Raw genomic sequence first — 22280 nt, 5'->3', positions numbered from 1 at the left:
ATCGGACCTTCAGACATGGCCGTTTATGAGTTTTATTTGTAAGTGAAAATATATTTGCACTTTCAGCTGTGGGATGGAATCGTTGAAAGTTCCACAGCACAGCGATATGTTTGTGTGGAGTGATGCAATTTAGCTGTGTGGAAGGCAAAAGACAGATCAAAGTGAATGAGTTAGTGATCAGAGTCAGATGTTGTAAAAGTATGATATACTTTTGCCAGGAAATACTTCCTTAAAATGCATGTCTGTTTATAAGATCTGGGATGTTTGTGTTGCAATAAACACTTGATTGGTGGAAAAACAACGCACTATTTGTTTACATTGGTGTTATCAGTCCAAGAGTTCCACTATGCTGTAAGCCTATCTCAAATTCCAGGCATACGTGCAATATAGCATCACATAATCAGCTCTTAGTTCAGGCTCTAAACTCAGCTGCAGTTGTTGACTATTATCCAACTATGAGACCCTGAGTGACCACTGGTGTGTAAGGTTCAACCAGAACTACTTCCCAAAATGCATAGCTATTCAGCCCTATTTTGGTGGCAGAGGTGGACGTTATGTGCTCAGTTATGTGTGCCATATTAACACATTTCGTGAGTCATCAACTGCTTCAATCTGTTTTTGCAGGTTTGCAGTTAAACCTTCTGTGTTGTATCACGAAGACTGTTTTTGTATCGACTTAAAATATGATTAATGATCAAGCAAACATCTTGTAAAGGGGTTATAGAGTTGATCAACTAATGCTATTAATGTTCTATACTTTGTTCTTTTACATGTGCACAAATGAGTATTGCTTAGTTCAATTTGTTGCTTTAGGGCTGTGATTATTTCATAGAACGGTAACATTTTAAGTCAGTTGCTTTCTTATATAAAGCATGTTTACAATACTATGTCACTATTAATTACAAATTGTACTTCTAAATTAAAATGACTAATTATAGTCATAAGATGATAACATTACTAGGACAGAAATACTACACCAGAAATAATAAATGATCAAACATTGAGAGTAAACTGTCCTCTAATGCCATAAACAGAATGAAGAGAGCTCTTAAGAGACATTGGCATAACTCATTGATCCAGTTCAAAGAAGATTTAATATTTGAAATGCATTTCTTGTGACATTTTAGTAAGCCAAAGAGTCTTCACCATGCAAGGGTTCCTCCCTTTTGGGACAGACTGCAACAAAAGCATTCTTTGCACAAAATGACACTGTATATCCTAGTTAGAAATCGCACACAGTAAATGGGATAGTTCACCAAAATTTGAAAATTCACTCATGTCATTCCAAAAACTCTATTAATTTCTTAAGTTGAACATACAAGACATTTTTAGAAATGTCTTTTTTTGTCCATAATTTAATGGTCATTCAAACTGGTTACCAACATTCTTCAAAATATCTTCTTTCGTGTTCCTCAGAAGAAAAAGTCATATAGATAGGTTTGGAACGGTATACGAGGGTGAGTAAACAATGACTGAATTGTAATTTTCGCGTGGACTATCCCTTTAATTACTAGAGAGTGAACAATGCCAATTATTTACAAATCCCAAGTTATTCTCTCTGATAATTTAATCATGATTTGAATAAGGCAGAAAAAGTCTGTCAAAGCATAACAGTTCCTAATGCCATACTGTCAATGTGACACTATGAGAGACATAAATATAAAGTATACACAAGCAAGAGGGGCAAGCAGACTGATGAAAATACTATAAAGACAAAATAAATACTAAACGCATGCATTTTTAAATATAAAACCTAATTGAAATTTGTTTAAGGCCAGATAAAATCATATGGAGGTCAAATAAAAATCTCCTTTACGTGCATTATCAAAGAATGGGATCTGTGTTATTCCAGCTGACCACTGCATTTCTCCATCTGTAAGACATATTTGAAGCATTAATAATCACCACGTTTGTATTTCACAATATCAAAATTACATGTTACTGAAAACATTCTGTTAAGCAAGAGAGATACGCTTCTAAGCACTGATGACATAAAAGACTTACTTCGTCCTGATGCAGAGGTCCAGTGGAGGAATGAGATCACTGTCCGCACTGTCAGTCTGAGCAGCACCAGCAGCAGAATGTGGATCTGTTCAGAGACACAAAACACACAAGGCATTTTAATATTGATTTATAATAAACCCTAATTACAAAGCAAGTGTGCAAAGGTTGTGTTTATTTAGTTTTTCTCAAATCCTACGGATAATACAACCAGTGTTTTTTTTGTGTGTGTGTGTGAGACTCACAGACTGTTAATCTAATTGGTTCCTGCTGGTTGGCCAGCCCATCATAATAGTACAAGTCAAACTCTTCCTCTTTGCAGTGATCGGTTGCCAGGTCTTCAGAGGGGCAAAAGAGCACACTGAAATGACTCTCACTGCACACTACCCAAACTGGAAACTTGGGAGTTTTCAGGTGCGATCCAACCTTTAAAAAAAGAGGACTCTGGATATAAGAAATTTGGATATAATATCTAAATATATGTTTTGAGTGTTTGAAGCCTTATTACCTTACATATATTATAGTGCTCAAATAAAGACAACAGCCCAATATTGCAACGTGCTTTAATTCCCTTCAGAAGTGTAAAATTTCCATTTCCGGAATCAAGCTTCATTTCATCATCAAAGACGTTTGAAACTGCCTGTCCACAAAGCAAAAGATTTACCAATTCCTTAAGAAAAATGAAAGGGAAAATATAAGAATTAATGACTTGATCTTATCAGAACACTGTACACGCTGGAGCTGTACAAAAATCAAACAACACTGTGTCCAATAGGAGAAAAATCAAATATGCTTTCATATGTTTATCAGGATAAGTGTAAGTGTTAATATGGCAAACCTGTGTGCAGTAGCCATGAGCTCCAATGAGGGTGGAAGTTGGCACATCCATATCACTTTGTATACTAAATCACAAAAAATTAAAAAATTAAAATTAATTAGCGCTGTGAATAAATGAAAGTAAACAGTCTGCACGGAGTTAAAGAGGTGGAAACTCACATGGCAATAGTTCTGGAAAGAATGGCAGAGACGGTAAGCAGGATACAGCCAAAGGGACCAGACTCAAACTAAAAGGAAGAAAGAAAACTGCTACTAATTGCCATCATCAATCACATTAAGAGCTATTAAACAGGTGATATGTGACTTAAAATGCTTCAAGAATATCATTGATGTGCTCAAATACAAATCTTGATTGCACATCACTAACAACACTGTAGCACTGGCCAAGAAAGCACAGCAGCGTCTCTACTTCCTCCGCAAACTTAGAAGAGCCAGAGCCCCGGCCCCCATCATGTGCACCTTCAACAGAGGCACCATCGAGAGCATCCAAACTAGCTGCATCACTGTGTGGTATGGAGCTTGCAACGCATCCTGCCGCAAGTCACTTCAACGCATAGCTGAGAACATCGTTGGTGTCTCTCTCCCCTCCCTCCAGGACATTTACAGCACCCGTCTCACCCGCAAAGCCCTCTGCATTGCAGGTGATCCCACCCACCCGACACACAGCTTCTTCAGTCTGCTGCCATCAGGGAGGAGACTGCGGAGTCTCCAGGCGAGGACCAGCAGACTGAAGGACAGCTTCATACATCAGGCTGTCAGGAAGCTGAACTCCCTCCCGTCCTTGCCCCCCCTCCACTCTTTTACCCCATACAACACTGAACACTGATACTACGACCCCCCCCCCCAGCTCCCCACATCCCCAGGACCTTCCACCCCCCCCCCACCCACTTAAATACTGTGACCAGCACCTGTCACTTGTGCAGCATTGGACTGATCACTACCTCATCCAGCATTGACTGATACAGCCAATTGATACAGCCAATACATTGACTGATACAGCCAATACAATGTCCTCATTTGTATATCTGTATAGTTGTATGTACATATGTTTTAACTGTATTTATCTGTATTTGAACGTCTACTGTCAGTGTTTTAAATGTTAACTGTATGCACCAAGGGTCTGAGAGTAACGCAATTTCAATTCTCTGTATGTATGCGCCGTACATGTGGAAGAATTGACAATAAAGCAGACTTGACTTGACTTGACATTTAAACATTACAAACATAAATAACAATTATATTATAAGCAATAATAGTAACACTACATACATATATATATATATATAAAATAAATAAATACTTAACAGTATTGTACATAATGAAACTTACAATATATTTTCATACCTTTCTGAGAATATATATTCTACAAGTAATAGAAATCACGTGTACGGGATGTGTCATGAGGGATTTAAGTGCAGACTTACCTGTCTAACATGCTGCTCAAGGACTAAAGCAAGATCGTCTAAGGTCTCCACAGTGACGTACGTTATCTATGTGGAATATGAAAAAAAATCGATTAACAAAAGAGAAATATGTAGTCATCAAAACATTAAGAAGCAATTAGAAGACAATTTAAGGGTCCAAGAATGACCTTACCATTTCCAGAATACCATCTGATTTGTAGCGTCCAATCGGGGTGAACAGACTTCTTCCTGTGTTTCTGTGGGGGCAGGTCCTTTACAGTTGAGAAATGAACAATGGGTTTGTAAATAGAAGTGATAATTCTGTGTGTGACACTTACATTGTGACTGTGGCACTCTTCATATTCCCCGCTCTCCATAGTATGTCAGCCAAAGCCCGAGACAGACATTTTGTCCTTAAAACATTCGATACTTCCAGTCTCCTGGTGACATTTAAAAACAAAATTGAGACGTCAATGAAATACAAATGGTTTTTGTATAAAAAGCAAATATATCTGAGATCAATAAGAGCTATGAAAATTATATTATAGTGATGATAAAAATTATATCGAATCTTTCAACAGAAAAATAAGCAAAAATATGACTGATGTTCATACGCACTCATCCAATGAGTCATTGCTCGAGTCTTCAAACAGAAGCTTCTGTAGAACACAAGCTTGAACTGCTGCAAGGACTCCACACGGTCCTCCCTGATAAAACAATCCCAGAAGATCTAATGACGCAAAGGTTTACACACCAAAAGTAAATCTTGAGGTTGTCTGGAATACTGTACCTTCTTTTGTACAATCCCATACTTCAAACCAGGAGTATCTGAAAAGGTCAAATTCTGTTGTTTCCACTCCTCAGTGAAACAAGCCATAGAAGAACCAAAGATGATCTCCTTCAGAGCCTGAGTTAGACACGAGAGCACAGATATCATTTCAGACTGGCCTGATATCACAAATAATGGTTTGAGGAAGTTAAAATGATGCACTTACAGTGGCAGTCATCTGGTCCATGGGAGTCTTGTCCAAACTAATTTCTGGCATGGATGTTCTAGAAACATCACACAGGCTCTCCTCATTCTCTATATCATCTGTAAAATTAAAAAAAGAAAAGAATCGGAAGAGTCTCAAAACAATAGAATTTTGAAAAACGGATTGTTTTAAAGCACATTTTAGTTGCACTGATTTCAAAATGATAGGATTAGTAAAATAAATATTAAAAGTTGGCAGCTGCACAAGTATTTAATGTGGACAAAAACTGCACTTCATTTATTTTAAAGCAATACAACAGCTGCTAGTCTATTGGCTATGATACAAAATGTAATCTGTTGAAGATTTTAGGTACACTACCCAAAACCATTTCCAACACATGGAGTTCATCCAGTTTTGGGCTGGGTGCCGAATTCTTTCTGGAGAGGAAACAATAAAAGTTAATAATCACACACTTGACATATTGCAGCTGAGAATAAATACCTCTTTTTACCATCCCAAATTTCATAGTCTTAGAGCCATACTGTTTTACGTATAAGGCATTTCACTCATATTTAATTCATACCTACATTCAAGGTTGTGGATAGGAATTCTGGGCCCTAATTGTAAACTGCTTTGTTTTGTTGGTCCCCCTGGACCTATGGGCCCCTATAATCATTCCCACCTTTCACCTCTACAGTTTAAACTAATATAACTGCTTTAATGCCTCAAAAATAAAAAGATTTTGACATTTTTTCAAATAAATTTTTCAAATTAAAGTTTACGTAAAATATGTAGAGTAGGTTTCCGAGACACAGGTTAAGTACTGGGCATATTCAAACAAACTTACAAGCGATGTTTAACATCTGACGTCCTCTCATGTCTACTACGGTCTATGATTCCTGTATGTAAATTAGAAAACATGCTGCTCTCTTCAAGAGGGGCTGATGGGATAGACGTGCTATTTGTAGTATTGACACCATTTGTCCAGTTTGCTGCTTCTCTACAGTCCTCCAGAGTTGCTATAGCAGATGTTGGTGCCTTTTGAGCTGGACGCCTCCTGTTACTTTCCTAAAGAAAATTAAGCAATGCAGTGCTTACTAAATCTTACTAAATAAAGTTAAACAAATAGCTATTAACAAATTAATATTAACTTAATTAATCAACATTCATCACCTGCGAGGAGCTGGCAATGGGACCCGCCATAATGCCCCGTCTTATCCTGCCACTTCTGTTCTTCTGGCTGTCAGTGTCTACAACCTTTTTCTCAGAGGGAAATCCCTCTTTTGATACTGTTAAGAGACTATCCTGGCTAGACAATAAACAGTGCATACTTCTCTCACTTTCAGGTTGAACAGCAAAGCTCTTGCGCAGCTTTTCAGAAGACGTTTGGGAGGGCACATTAACTTGTGACACACTGCTTTCAGATAACCTGTATAAAAGATGATTGTTTCTTATTATCAACAGAAAGTCTTGAAAGTCTCAAACAAATGAACACACTGGATTTGTATAAAATAAATAAATACCTTGGACTGTCACACAACAGATTTTCCATACAATCTTCCTCTCTCTTAAAATCCCCAGTCGTGTCTATGGAAGAACTGGATGTGGTTTGATTGTCACCATGTCGGCGTCCTTTGGTTTTGCCTCCTTCACTCATTCTGTCCTTCACAATCATCTCCAACATTGACTTCAAGGGATGTTCTTCAGCCTAAACACAAGGGCATTTTATGACCTCTCTGCTTTTTCAACATTCTTGATATTTAAAGTACAGATGTTGATTACTTTGATACCTTATTCTTTTTGTAAAGGCCCTCAAGGTGAAGTATTCTGCGCAGATCTGATCTGTTATTAATGCTTGAATTAGATCGTGGAAGCTCTTCATCCATACAAGCTATGGTTTTCTTCAGGCCCTGCAAGTACATTTCATCATCCAACCAGGGCAATCTCTCAAAGAATAAACAAATTTAAAGAAATCTACCTTTAAAACACACTATATGTATATCATGCTAAGTAAATGATGTTTAAAGATCACTTTAAATGATGCTTTGAGTGGTAGAGGATAGTTAGCATGTGTGCCACCATGTGTACAAGTCTTCCAAATAGAATAAACTGAATGAAACTGATCTGTCACCCACCTTTCGACTGAGATATTCCCGTACTAGAGACGCGGAGACTTCCTCAACATCTTTGCCCATCATGTATCAGAATAACACAGCGGTAAATATGGGAACAAGGTAGCAAGTTGGCTAGTTCGATGTAAACAGCCCCAAACTTCACACACACATCGAATACTGTTGGTCGGCATAGGTCATATTTCCATCTACACGCCGTTACTGCATCTTCAGCATGGTATTTTAATGTTTTATGAACTGACTGGGGATAAATGAGGTAAGGATAGCAGCAGAGGCTTGCTAACTAGCGGTCTAGCTTTTTGCCTTGTTGCTATAGTTACCAGCAGACGTAGTTGACAGTGCGTGGATTAATAACACAGCTGCGCCTCCCTACGGATGCAACATGTACTACTGTTTTGCTAAGAAGAAAATAGATTTGACGCGTTTGTGTTGGCAAAAGTGAGTACAAAATACAATTTTGTAGTATTCTGGTTGGAGAATATTCTGTTTAGGTGGCAAGTGTGGAGAGGACTGCTGTATATTATATTAATAATTTAAAATAATAAACCAGCAAGGTGGCCTATCTCCATCTTAAAGCTGATCTATTTAGTCGGAAGATAATCAAAGTAGCAAAAGGAAAGTTGTGTCAGATATGGTCAAATTTATGACACTGAAAATGTCTAACAGAAAAGTCTCCAATGAGTCTTGTTTGTTCACTGAAAATCCAATCTATGTCCATTTGAGCTGGTTGAGAAGAGTGGTCTGTTATGAGAGAGGAAACATTATTTGCCAAGGGATACGTTTCATAATACAATCAGCTTTGTCTATTGCAAAATGGCACTTAAACCAGAGCTTTTCTATTTTTATTTATGTTTTGGCTGTTGTTCTGACATTTAGAGCCTAAATATTTTTGTCAAGCTTGAGAAACATTGTTTTAAACCAATTTGCATTATGTAATAACAAAAAAAATAACATTTACAAACAATCATGAATTTAAATTTTTATTTTAAACTGTAATCGGATGAATCCATCAGGCCTCGTCTCTAACTAATGACTATTTCAGAGAAAAGTACCATAAACAAAGGTGTTTGTTCATAAAACAGACAACATCACTTCAGTTTCATGAATTTTATTATAATTTTGTACATTACACAAATATTCTGCCTAAAATCTTTTGCTAACCTACATACACTGTCCATACATTTAATTTACTCAATGCACTTTAACATAGAAACACCTGGGGTTATGAAAGATCCATGTGTACATTTTTATTCAAATCTTTAAATACTCAGATCAAAATGTGGAAAGAAAACATGAGTCTGAACAGAGGTGCTTATAGGAATTTAACAAAGAAAATGCAACCACAGCCCCTTTACAGATACTGAATCAAACTCTCAAGTAACATCTCATTCATTCAGTTACATGGGTATGAAATCCTTCCTCTGTGACATGGTGGCTGTATTTTGTACATACTCAACTGGATTTAATCAACTGGATTTCTTTTTCAGCTATGCTATGTATTTATGCTAGAAGATCATGGGAACAGTATCTGTGTTTTTGGCACAAATTCATCCCAAATATGGATTTTTGTTGTTGTTGTTGTTGTTGTTGTTTTGTTAACCGTGAGTGCTGCATCTAATATAAACAACAGATTGCACTTCATCATTGAGCATGTCTTCAGGAGGAATGGCAAAAAAAAAAAAAAAACTCCTTGGTTTTTGGCCCTACCTTCAGAAATGAACTTTTATAAAACAAATAATAAAATTCTGGGAAAGTTCCAGAGAAGGAGAGCATCAGTAGTCCTCAGCTGAAAAGAGAAAGACAAGGAGACAGAGAGACACAGATTAACAAGAAGAAGAACCGAGTGGAAGCGGAGCGTGCGATCCGTTCGAGGTTAGAGATGCCATGAGAAATCTCAGCATGCAGGTGGTTAGTGGAGACGGAGAGCGGCTTACTTTCAATCGTGAGAATGCAGGTGCTGGCGGCAGTTCCTCGGCTGTTGACGGCTTTACACATGTACTCTCCTTCATCCTCTGGGAACGTTTCCGGCAAGTACAAGCAGTAGGTCTCCCCTCTCTCAATGTACTGGTAGTCTTCAGAGTCCGGCAGCAGCTCACCTTCAAACCACCAGGTGACCTCTGGTTTGGGTTCTCCTGTGATCTTCACTGTGAACCGCACAGGCTCTGCGTCAACCACCGACTGGTTCTTTAGGGGCTTTTTAAACCACGGAGCACCCGACCTGGCGTGGTCCTCTTCATCCTCGTAGGCAGCAGAGCCGTTAATGATGCTACTCTCTTCCTCCTCCTCTTCTTCCCTTTTCTGACAAGACACATAACAAAGTGTTTCACACTCAGAAAAAACAGCAAAGCAACAGAAATCACACGCATGCAGCTCTGCCATGCATTAGTGCTGAGGTCGGTCCACCATTTAGCTCTTAAACAAAGCAGCCCATGAGAGGTTTACTTTTTGAAGAGCAGCGTCAATTTCCTGTTGTTCAAATTGCATCCTTTGTAACTTCTGTTCTTCGATCTTCCTCTTTTGCTCTTCTTCTCTGGCCTTGGCCATTTGTTCAAATCGCGCACGCATGTCCACTTTCTGTCTGAACGGGACGTCCTCTGCTTTAGCTGGAGTTGTTTTATCCTCATCTTCATCCTGTGAAAGAAATGAGCAAAATTCCTCATTTCAATGCTCTTAAACAGGAATGAAAATGTGAGAAATTCCCTTGTTCTTTTACCTCCTGACAGCGCTCTGCCTCTCTCTCCTTGATTTTCTCATCAATTTCTTTCCTTCTTGCTCGTTCTTCCTCGATCTTCTTCTGGATCTCCTCCTCTGTGAGCTGCTTGATCTTCTCAAACTTAGATTTCAGGCTTTTGGCCTGGATGGAGCCGGTTCGCTTCAGATTTGTTAGTTCTTCGTACTCAGTGCTCACCACCTCAGAGCTTTCATTGATCTCATCCTGAATCAGACCCACAAAACATATGTAAATAAGTGTAGCGTATAGAAATTATAAGTGTAATGATAATTTTATTGGCATGTGAAGCTGACCTCGCCCATCTCTTGTCGCAACTGTTCAAACTCTTTCTTCTCCATCTCCATTTTTTGGCGTTTGGCCTCCTCCTTGCGTTTTCGCTCGGCCTCCTCTTTCATTTTCAGCATCTCCTCAAAGTTGATTTCTAGTTTCCCTGGGTGCATTGCTTCCTGTGATTCTGTCCTCACCAGAGTTTCATCATTATCCTGCACCTGTCACAAGAACGGGACAAATATCTCATCAGCTACTGATATTTAATTGCATATGAACATATGTTTTATGCAACTTGTGCAGGCAACGAGGGTTTTCCTGTGTTACCGGCTGTTATCCTTTTTCTTATGTCTGACTGAAAATAACTAAACGTGCTAAAATTATAATCGAAATAAGTTCACAGGTAATCAAACATCATCAATATATTTCTAAATGCTAGGTATATAAAATTATATTACTTTACAAGGTTGTGCAAAATTCAGTACTGAAGAATTGACTTTAGTTCATAAGCTGGAATTTGAATTTGATCCACATCCCACAGAAAGTTGAATTATAATAAGTATAGTGCAAAATTATATACAATAATCACAGTTTTTGACTTGTTACTGTGAAAATCAAAAACTCACATAGGATCAATTGAAGGTCTGGACCCCTAATTCTGTTCTGTACAACTACTCAAAACAGAAAAATGATTCTGTTTATTTTAAAAATCATTTTCATTTAACACCATTGTGTTGTTTCCCATTTCAACAACTGCATTGTGTTAAACTGACTTGAAACAGTTGTGTTTTGGCTCAACTAAATATTTTCATTTTGAAGGAACATGTTACAATTAAGTAGGCCATAAATAACATTTGATGCTTGTTCAATTTACTTATGTAAGTGAAGTTAATCCAACACAATTCTTTACAGCCAATTACTTAATTCATTTTAGTTGAGAGTACATAAATGATTTTACTTGTGTAACTAGGAAGTGGATTTCCCCTTCCCAACATGCTTTGCACAGGGCTGGATAAGGAGAGTAAATGTTGAAATAAAATGTTATCTCATGCATTGTGGCAATTCTTCACATTAGCAGAACAGCTGTTTCTTTTTTAAAAAGTTTCTTACTTCTGTATCTCCATATCCAGTCAAATTATCCTGATCCAGTCCAGGGTTCTTAAAGACACAATTTGAAAAGCATAACAGACAAGCATTGCAGCAGGTATACCATTTGAGCACACTGGAGATTTGGACATTTGTTCACATTTGCATCTGAATTAATTGTTTTAGATCGAATTAGAGACCTTAAGGAAGTTGAAGTATTGAAATTGACACCAGTTAACAGTTGTTAGCTGAGAGACAACATGTGCCCAGATGATATAAATATAATGAGCAGATTGCATTATGGTAACACTTTACAATACAGGTGCACAAATATGCATTAATTAATGCATAACATATGCACAGATGAGTTAATGTATAACTCATGAAGAACTAAACCATTTATTAATGATTACTGCATCAGCAACAAATGAATATTCCATATGATTCATAGATTAAGTAATAAATAAATTGTTATTAGTTAAATGTGTCATAATGTATTAGTTCCCTAATAACATTATATTAACTAATGATGTCAATTCATATGTTTATTACCACAGTGGTCATTCAAAGCTATGTACTTCAACTTCCAGTTGTCTGCTTTAATTAATCATTAGCTAATGATTTGCAAATGTATCATTATGTTATGACTTTACTTGTTGAGGCACAGAATTATTAACTAATTACTAATTATTAACTAATTTTGGTTATGGATTTAGAATTAGTTGTGTGCCTCAACAAGTAAAGTCATAACATAATGATATCTTTGCAAATCATTAGCTAATGATTAATTAAAGCAGACAACTGGAAGATGAAATTGCATGGCTTCAACCCATTGTAATAATTAACACAAGAATTTACACTATTAGTTAATATAATATGTTATTAGGGAATTAATACATTACGAAACATTTAACTAATAACAATTTATTGATTACTTAATCTATGAATCATATGGAATGTTCATTTGTTGCTGATAAAGTAATTATTAATAAATGGTTTAGTTCTTCATGAGATACAGTGGTGTGAGAAAGTGTTGGCCCCCTTCCTGATTTTTTTGCATGTTTGTCACACTTTAATGTTTCAGATCATCAAACAAATTTAAATATTAATCAAAGATAACACAAGTAAACACAACATGCAGTTTTTGAATGAAGTTTTTTATTATGAAGGGAAAACAAAATCCAAACGCACATGGGCCTGTGTGAAAAAGTGCTTGCCCCCTAAACCTAATAACTGGTTGGGCCACCCTTAGCAGCAACAACTGCAATCAAGCGTTTGCGATAACTTGAAATGAGTCTGTTTGTCACAAACTCGGCCTCTGTGGCCCTCCCTGAACACCACCGGAGGGCACCATCACCGGAATATTAACTGAACTGCATTTCCCACAATGCCCTGTACCTGAGACTGATTGCGGCACAGGTGTTTCCCATCACTGTTTCCCCATATAAGCTGCAATCTCCAGTCACACTTCACGAAGTCTTGTATTGCCCCGGCTTACACCACTGAGCGTTTAGTCTATGTTTATTGATCTCCCGTTTTCGACCTTGGACTGTTACCTGACTCTGTGATTCTCTGCTACCTGCCTTTGTGACCCGATCTCTGAACTGTTGTTTACTTCCCCTGTTTGCCGCCTGCCTCGACTCAAGCCTGGTTATCGTTTATGGATTCTGATCTATCTCTGACACCCCTGTCGCTGTTGAATTATCCCTGCCTGTTTGACCCTGTCTTATTAATAAAGCTGCAAATGGATCCCCGTGCCTCAGACCCATCATTACACTGTTACAGCGCTGTGGAAGAATTTTGGCCCACTCATCTTGGCAGAATTGTTGTAATTCAGCCACATTGGAGGGTTTTCGAGTATGAACCGCCTTTTTAAGGTCATGCCACAGCATCTCAATAGGATTCAGGTCAGGACTTTGACTAGGCCACTCCAAAGTCTTCATTTTGTTTTTCTTCATCCATTCAGAGGTGGATTTGCTGGTGTGTTTTGGATCATTGTCCTGCTGCAGAACCTAAGTTCGCTTCAGCTTGAGGTCACGAACAGATGTCCGGACATTGTCCTTCAGGATTTTTTGGTAGACAGCTGAATTCATGGTTCCATTTATCATAGCAAGTCTTCCAGGTCCTGAAGCAGCAAAACAGCCCCAGACCATCACACTACCACCACCATATTTTACTGTTGGTATGATGTTCTTTTACTGAAATGCTGTGTTACTTTTACGCCAGATGTAATGGGTAATGTCTCTTTCTTATGGTGGAGTCATGAACACTGACCTTAACTGAGGCAAGTGAGGCCTGCAGTTCTTTAGATGTTGTTGTGGGGTCTTTTGTGACCTCTTGGATGAGTCGTCGCTGCGCTCTTGGGGTAATTTTGGTCAGCTGGCCACTCCTGGGAAGGTTCACCACTGTTCCATGTTTTCGCCATTTGTGGATAATGGCTCTCACTGTGGTTCGCTGGAGTCCCAAAGCTTTAGAAATGGCTTTATAACCTTTTCCAGACTGATAGATCTCAATTAATTTCTTTCTCATTTGTTCCTGAATTTCTTTGGATCTCAACATGATGTGTAGCTTTTGAGGATCTTTTGGTCTACTTCACTTTGTCAGGCAGGTCCTATTTAAGTGATTTCTTGATTGCGAACAGGTGTGGCAGTAATCAGGCCTGGGTGTGGCCAGAGAAACTGAACTCAGGTGTGTTAAACCACAGTTATGTTTTAACGGGGCAAACACTTTTTCACACTGGGCCATGTGCGTTTGGATTTTGTTTTCCCTTCATAAAACAAACCCCTTCATTTAAAAACTGCATGTTGTGTTTACTTGTGTTAACTTTGATTAATATTTAAATTTGTTTGATGATCTGAAACAAAGTGTGACAAACATGCAATAAAATAAAAAATCAGGATGGGGGCCAACACTTTTTCACACCACTGTATATATTAACTCATGATGATCTCTGCAGTAGTTAAGCATTAATTAATTCATATTATTGCCACTGTATTGTAAATTGTTACATGCATTACAATAAACATGCAGCATAATGTATGCTTATGCTATATTATTAATAAGCGGAGCAGTAATTGTATAGTTTCCTGAATAAAATGTTAAATATAAGCTCATTCATGGATATTTTATTGTTGATTTGTTTTGTTCATATCATAAATTAGTGCATGCAAATGGACTGTACATGTGCAAATAAGTTATATCTCATGCATGGTCCTACCATATTCTTGCGAGCTTCTGCAAAAAGTATTTTCTCTTCTTCCAGACGTCGCTTGGCTTCCTCCTCTTTCCTTTTCTGCTCTTCTTCTCGTCTCTGTCTTTCCAAATCCTCAAAGCTGATGGCCAGCTTCCCAGGTTTATCCCAATCTGAGTTTATCATGGCCAGCAGGATGTCATCATCACTATTTACAACCTGTGAATCAATATATTAGGTTTGGGGAAAATGAGTTAAGAGGAGTCAAGAGTTTGATCTGGTGTCCAACTTACATGTCCGACTATGCCAAGTCAGTAATCCCTTATCTCTGTCTGATTGTAGATTGCCGTTATATTTCAAGTCAGACATTTCGTACATGGTTTCTGTGACCTTTTGTACTAATATTGAGCAGTTTAGGCCTGTAGGCCTGATCAGAACATCACACTGATGTATGCAGTTAAAGAATATCATGGTTACCATAGTTCACATTAAAAAACAAACAAACAAACATGATATTACCATGGTGCTGTTTCACAAGCACACAAACTGACCATGCTCTTTCTGGCCTCGGCAAAGGCCTTTCTCTCTTCTTTGATGCGTCTTTTCCTTTCTTCCTCCACTCGCTTGTGTTCCTCTTCCAGCCTCTGTCTTTCCAGCTCTTCAAAGCTGAGACGAAGTTTACCAGGTCTGAATTCTTCCTTCTCCTCCTTTGTATCCTGAGTATCCTCATCATCCTGGGCCTGCGATAAATAGTTTATTTTTATTCATATAATACATATAAAGTGGCCCCACTGTAAAAACGCTTTGGACACTGAAATCATATTTAAAAACTGTAAAACAGTTTTAAATCATATTTAAAACTGTTGCTTCCGGACCGAAGCTGATATATATCTACTGGTTGTGGAAATATACCCACCATGCCCAGCTTGGCCTCTTCAAAAGCTTTTCTTTCCTCCTCCAGTCTGCGTCGGGCCTCCTCCTCTGCCTGTTTTCTCTGCTGCTCCTGTCGCTCCTTCTCCTGTTCTTCAAAGGTCAGATGCAGTTTACCAGGGGTCACCGGCTCCTTCTCCTTGGGAGTAGAATCTGCATCATCCACCTGTTCAATCATGGAGCAACGCTTGGCCTCTCGGAAAGAACGTCGGTTTTCATCATATCTCTTCTTCTTTTCCTCCTCAGTTCGCTTCTTTAGTTCCTCTTCTCTGTTCTTCTCCAAGTCCTCAAAGTTGATCTTGATCTTTCCTGGTTGTTTTTGTGATTTTGCAGGCACCACTCGTACCAATAGAGTGTCATCACCTTCCTGTGATGAAGAAGAAGTGAAGAAGTCACCCAAATAGATAAAATAACAGTTTTATCCCTGGAATTACAAAGGTATGATGAAGTGTCTTCCTGTTTTGTTAGGATTTTTTGAAAATCAGAAACAAATGTGAGGTCTAATCTGATGCAATAACAAATAATATATATTTTTTCTATTTTCTGCTTTGACCTGCAACATTTCTGCAGTCATGGACAAGCATCCAGACAGGCTTCAGATAAGGCTTGACAGCAGAAGACATTCTTCTGGCACAGTTGCCTTCATTTGTGTCATACTAGACAGAGATATGGGATTGCTAATTCAGTCAGAGAGCATGGCCTGCAAGTGGTGTGGGAAACAGTTGGCAGTCACATGTTGTCCATGCTTGTTAACTCTGGCTCCAGAAAGTGTGGCATTTTCTTAAATTTAACACCCAGTGCCATGTTGAATGTGAACTGACATGTCTTTGTAATGAACAGTAGGTCACTTGGGCATCATTGCACACATTTTGCATAATTTCAGTTTTTGTTATATACTACCATTCAAAAATTTGGTAAGATTTTTTAAAAAATGTTTTGGAAATGTTTACTATGCACACCAAGGCTGCATTTGTCAGGGTTCTGTCACTTCGGTCTAGTTTATTCATGGTTTTGTGACGGAGCCCTGACACTCCCTTCTTGTCTTGTTTTCTGGTGAGCGCGTGGCTTCAAGTGTGCTCGAGCTGCGCGCTCTCTTGTCTGCGTTTTCATGTTGGGGCGTGGTGTTCGGATCCCGGCACTCCTGTCTTGTTCAGGCTCTGTTCTGGTTTCGTGTCGGGGTTCGGACACTCACGCTCTAGGTTTGTTCTCGCTGTGGGAGCGTGCGACTTCGAGTTCGCTCGGGCCGTGCGCTCCTCTGTGTGTGTGTGTTTTGTTCGGCACGATGTTCGGGTTCGGCCACGTGTTTTGTTTTGCTCTGTGTTGCACGCAGCTTGTGTTTTTTCACGGGCTGTGTGCTTTCATGTTTTTTTTTTTGTGAACACGCGGCTTATGAGTCTCCTCATTAGCTGCGTGTTCATGTTCTGTTTTGCACATGGCTAGTGATTTTTGTTTTGCTGGCCATGTGCTTGTGTTTTTGTTTTGTGTGAGCACATGGCTTGTCTTGTTTGGTTCTATGTGCCATGTGCTCTCATGTCAATTGTCTTGACCCCACCCACCTCGTTTCCTGATTATTGGTTAATTTGCCCCACCTGTGTTTACTCGTTACCCTCCTCATTTGCTCCCTTTATAATCTCCTTGTGTTTGCAGTCCTGTGCCGGTTTGTCGTCGATGTTACCCTGTGTGAAGTTACCCCTGCCCTGCCAGTTTTCCCCTACGGGGTAGTTTTTGTTTGTTGATTTTATTTTATTATTAATAAAGCCCTATTTCCTCCTGCAAGTGAGTCCTCACTCTCATCCCTTCACCCACACCTGACAGCATTTATTTGATCAAAATACACTAAAAATAGTAAAACTGTGAAATATTATTACAATTTAAAATACCTGTTTTCTATTTTAGTATATTTAAAAATGTAATGTTTATTCCTACAGTGGCAAAGCCATATATTGTATATATTGTTACTATCACGTTTTTGTTTCATTTGTTAACTTCAGTTAATACATTAATTTACATGGCCTAACAATGAATAATACTTCTACAGTATTTATTAAACTTAATGTTAATTTCAAATAAATAAAAATGTTAAATATATTTTACATTTAACAGTTGCACTGTATCTGTTAACATTAGTTAATGAACTGTGAACTAACATGCTCATTTTAAAAAAAATTATAAAAGTAATAAATGCAGTTACAAGACATTGGTCATTGTTAGTTCATGTTAGGTTCTGCATTAAAATAAATTACAAATGAAAACTTAAAGTATTTTTTCAAAATCACACTTGAACAAAGTGTGAATCTAAATGTATATTTACATATTTAAACAATAAAAATAAAAATGAATAAATACATAAAATAACATTTTACAATGATAAAAATTATTTAATTCAACTCATAGTTTATGAATCCATTATATAAATAATGTTTAACTTTGGTTGGTTATCAGAATGTCAATGTCATACCTTGCAGGTCACTGCGGGCGCTATTGCAATGTGACATTGTACTATAATATAAATCCAATCCATGATTTTATTTCACTTCCATATATTGCATTTATTCATTTAGCTGACGCTTTTATCCAAAGCGACTTACAATTGCTATATATGTCAGAGGTCGCACGCCTCTGGAGCAACTAGGGGGTTAAGTGTCTTGCTCAGGGACACATTGGTGTCTCACAGTGGATTCGAACCCGGGTCTCTCACACCAAAGGCATGTGTCTTATCCACTGCGCCATCACCACCCCATATTGCTAGGTTTTAAAATAGTGCTTTACATTACATCAGAGGATTACCTGAGTGATTACAGACACTTTGGTGGAGATTTTCTAATAGTAGACCTGATAAAGCAGCCGACTGCCAAAGTCGCATTAAAAGCATCCTCCTGTAGCCACAGCCTGTTATCATGACTCACTGACTCACCTCCTCGGCTTTCTTGGCCAGCTCTTTCTGAATCTTGGCCTTCTCTTTGGCCTCCTGTGCAGCACGCTTCTTTCTCTCCTCTTCTGTCCTTTTCCGCTCCTCCTCCTGCCTTTGTTTCTCCATCTCTGCAAACTTCCCCTTCACACTGCCTGTGAATGTACAGAAAGCCGACAGTTGGTGTCTATAACGGGATTAAAGTGCTGTTACAAAGATTAAGTTGGATCAGTCCTAAAATCGAATATTTGATATCCCTCCGTTTTTCTCATTTCACCCTACCTGTAATCTTAGGAACATATGATTTTTCTATCTTCGTTGGCTTCACCTCTTCCTCTTCATCACTAGAGGCGAGGAGTTCCTTTATCTGTGGAGGATCCGACAGTTGTTGTGAGGTTAGCTGTTTTATCCTGGATCAGAAACCATGCTGGTCGTAGCAAGCCAAGCAGACCTTAATCCTTGTAAAACAGGCACACATATGACCTACAGGGGCGGATGCTGATTGGGCCATCAGTCGTGACATGGGCAGGGGATCAGTAGAGTGTGCATGCAGCAAGCAGGCATCACAGATACTGAGGTGTTTTACTGATTAAAGGCTTTTTTATAAGGTTTGTGTTCATCCTTTTAAATACCTGAAATCGGGTATTGATGCATGCCAAATCTTATGCAAACACTGCATACCCAGCAAGCAGTATCTTCATTAACCTCAAATCAAAATCTCCTACTGTGCGTTGTTAGTGGCGGGGCAGTCAGTGGATGAAGTGATAAAACAAGATGCTGATGGGCACGTTTCTCTACTGACCATTTGCTTCCTGCGAACATACTCTCTCTCTTTAACGTACTGCTCTCTGCGTTTCTTTTGCTCCTCTTGACTTCTCTTTTGGTTTCTCTCTTCTCTAGCTTTCTGCATGGCCTCAAACTTATTCTTCACATCTTCTTTCCCCAACTTGGGAACATAACTTCTCTGTACAGGCTTAGATGTTTTAAGCAGTTTCTTCAGAAGAAAGAGAAAGTGAGGTATGAGAGATTGTTAGTAAAATAGAGAAATGGAAAAGTTCATTTCTTTTTTTCTTCTTTTTGTTTTGCGGTGAGTATTGATTATATAAAGATTATAAATTACACAAAACACATTTGACTACTTTTTAATTTCATAAAAAGCATTTCTTTAAACTGTAGAATTTAAAATCATTCATAAAATAAAATAATTTGAGCTATAGTATTGATTTTATTAAGATTATAAATAATATAATTCATATTATAATTGGATATTTTATATTTAAATATGTAGCATATTTTTTGTTATCTAAAATAATTTTATTCATAATACACACAAAAATACACACTATATTTGAGTCTGTTAATTATTTAAATGTTTTAGTTTTTTATTAATTTAGTGGTATGTAATTATTTGAAAATATTTAAATGTTTATGTATTTACTTACATAGCCTACTAGCATATTTTTGTATAGCCTAATCATACTGTACCTCTTGTTTTAGTGCCACCTCTGACATATTTGTCAAATCATGTGATTCATCCTCCTCTTCATCTTTCTCCACTTGGTTGATGTTTTCCTCATTTGTTTTTGAAGCCCTCTCTCGTTTTCTCGTCCTGCCGGTGGTCTTTGTCTCCTGTTTGGGCTCTTTCTTCTCTGGTAAGCTGGTCTTCGTTGCTTCATCTGCAGCACTCTTTATCTCCACTTCTTCAGACATGCTCACATCACATGTTTCCTCTTCATGGTTTTCATCATTGATTGTGTTCTCTGTATCATTAGCATCAGCTACATCGTTCGTGTTTTTTGTGTTGTTTATATGCGTCATGTCTGTTGACACATCTGCCATGCTCATCACTTCAGTCATGTTGTCGTTTCTAAGACACACTGTAACAGGGCCTGTTGCAAGATACGTCAGATGAAGCTGACATTGGGAAAAAGACATCATGACCAGAAGATTCCATTGCAAAGGAACTGCTTTTGACTAACTGTAATCTGTATTATGTTACAGATTCTTAGACTGTTCCTTTTTTTAAAAGGTAAATATACTAAAGTCAGCTTTGAGTCTTCATAGTTGGTGGTCTACAAAAGAACAGATGTGTGTGGGACCTCCACCAGGAGCCTTGTGGGACATACAGGGCCCTAAATTTAACTCCCAGTCTGGGTCCGGCCATGTGATTGGGGCTATTTTTACCTGGAGATATGAGTCTAAGAAGAGGTCAGCACCCAGAAGGCACACATGAGACCCCTGGCTAAATGACTACATTTTAGATGATTAAGATGTGTTGTGTCTCTACAGTGCAAAAGTACAGTTAATTTATTTATTCTAATAATGTGTTTTTACGCTATGCACAGTTTTAAATTCTGTCTTTGAATCCAAGCTACAATAATCCCAGAAGAACAGCAGCATTTACCCATGCAGCACAGAAAAACACAATTTTAGGCATGATTCACATACATGTGTAATATATACCTGTAATCATCTAAATTTTGATACATAGTCACTGTCCTTTGCTATTCATATTTCATATTATATGACAACATCTCAAACAACTGGTGCTCCTCTGGTGACTAGAACTCACAACTGATCACACCTCAATTTTAGAAGATGATGAAGACAATATGGTCCCCGCAAACAATGTTGCCATTTTTAAACATTGTTTCCCGCCACATTTCCAATTGAAGTAGGCGTATTCATTTTTATCAGTTGATGTGAATTTATGCAGTACACTAAGCATTTTCCACAGACATCCATTCCTTAAAGATGTGCATTGTTTACTATCTTGATTAGTACTTCGACGTAAACGTCAAATTTAAGGTAGATTTCAGTTTTAGTGGATACTGAGGATTTTTTTGTTTCAGTTTAAAAGCATTTAAAGGTGTCACAAAAATGTCAATGTTTCCTTTTAATTGTTATTTAATGTGTTTATCATAAATGAATACATGTATCGTTATACATGGGCTAAAAAATCATTTATTAAAATTTCTCATAATGTGTTCTCCACTAGTTTCTATGAAGATCTTTAGCTTTTTGTGGTTGTTTTTCTATTTATAAGCTCCCCCCTCCCCCCTTAAACATTAGTGATTAATTTGGGATCTAAATAATATATAGCCTAATTGTAAGTATATAAGAAATAAAAGTCTATAGTCTGCTGTATTCTCGGTGAGTGAAGTAAAGATATGAGGTCGACCATGTAACACAGGCCCTCATCGGCCTGTGGACTTGCCCTTTGGATTTTTATACCCCACTGGCTTTATTAAATTCTTAACACTTCATAAACGATAACGTAAAATATCCTACCTTCTTTAGAGTGATATTCTCCCTTTGTCTTCAATCATAAGATTTTTTTCCCCGTAGTTCACGGTGACTTTGATAATGCCAAAATCAAGTCTAAATCCCCAAGCACAGGTTTAGTCCTCTCTTCCCGTGCGACAGAGAGCCAAATGAGCGCAGTCGGGTGTCGGTGGGCGCTATCCATAAAAATATCCGTGCCCCTCTCCATCTACCGCATTCCACACGCGCCACCGGCTGACGGCCTCAGCTGTCGCACCGCATATGTCTCCTTATCTCCGAGTCTGAGGCTCTTTTACTCAAAATTCATTGTTGGAACACCATAATTGTTATTTTCAATCTGTCAACGACACGAATTACCTGCAAGTTATTATTTAGTAATGTGCTTATTCATTAGTTTATGTATTTTTAATGGCAGCCTGCATGTATACACTATAAAAATCATGTAAAATTTACGTTAAATTCCACCTTTCATGCTTCACTGGCGACGTTTGTCTATTTTTTTTTTTTTACTAATGTTATGTCTAATAGTAGCCTAT

At 38.0% G+C, this 22280-nt stretch overlaps 2 protein-coding genes across 3 annotated transcripts; both read right to left on the bottom strand.

Annotated features, from left to right (window-relative positions):
• Positions 1-1065: 1065 nt before the first annotated feature.
• Positions 1066-7671, bottom strand: mindy4 (MINDY lysine 48 deubiquitinase 4). Its single transcript, XM_079382591.1, has 18 exons — positions 7351-7671; positions 7006-7125; positions 6739-6923; positions 6389-6644; positions 6063-6283; positions 5594-5652; positions 5237-5334; positions 5032-5148; positions 4860-4948; positions 4580-4681; positions 4435-4498; positions 4263-4328; positions 2998-3065; positions 2840-2903; positions 2510-2671; positions 2247-2427; positions 2005-2089; positions 1066-1873 (listed from the first exon to the last, which is right to left on the bottom strand). Exons 1-18 carry the CDS (start codon positions 7411-7413, stop codon positions 1825-1827), a joined length of 2049 nt encoding a protein of 682 aa, XP_079238717.1. The 5' UTR covers positions 7414-7671; the 3' UTR covers positions 1066-1824.
• Positions 7672-8441: 770 nt separating this feature from the next.
• On the bottom strand, positions 8442-22012 carry nexn (nexilin (F actin binding protein)). 2 transcript variants are annotated; one of them, XM_079382580.1, is made up of 14 exons: positions 21751-22012; positions 19945-20373; positions 19262-19453; positions 18742-18826; positions 18466-18614; positions 15538-15918; positions 15173-15361; positions 14649-14840; positions 11456-11503; positions 10372-10566; positions 10061-10282; positions 9790-9978; positions 9282-9645; positions 8442-9133 (listed from the first exon to the last, which is right to left on the bottom strand). In XM_079382580.1, exons 2-14 carry the CDS (start codon positions 20314-20316, stop codon positions 9120-9122), a joined length of 2592 nt encoding a protein of 863 aa, XP_079238706.1. In that variant the 5' UTR covers positions 20317-20373; positions 21751-22012; the 3' UTR covers positions 8442-9119. The 2 variants fall into 2 exon arrangements, with proteins under 2 accessions (XP_079238706.1, XP_079238707.1); XM_079382581.1 differs by having other exon boundaries at positions 19945-20348; positions 21751-21998.
• Positions 22013-22280: the final 268 nt, after the last annotated feature.

The sequence above is a fragment of the Barbus barbus genome (genome assembly GCF_936440315.1).
Source record: "Barbus barbus genome assembly, chromosome: 28".
NCBI lineage: Eukaryota > Metazoa > Chordata > Actinopteri > Cypriniformes > Cyprinidae > Barbus > Barbus barbus.
The sequence above is the reverse complement of the archived record's forward strand: the minus strand, read 5'-3'. Positions and strand labels throughout refer to the sequence as shown.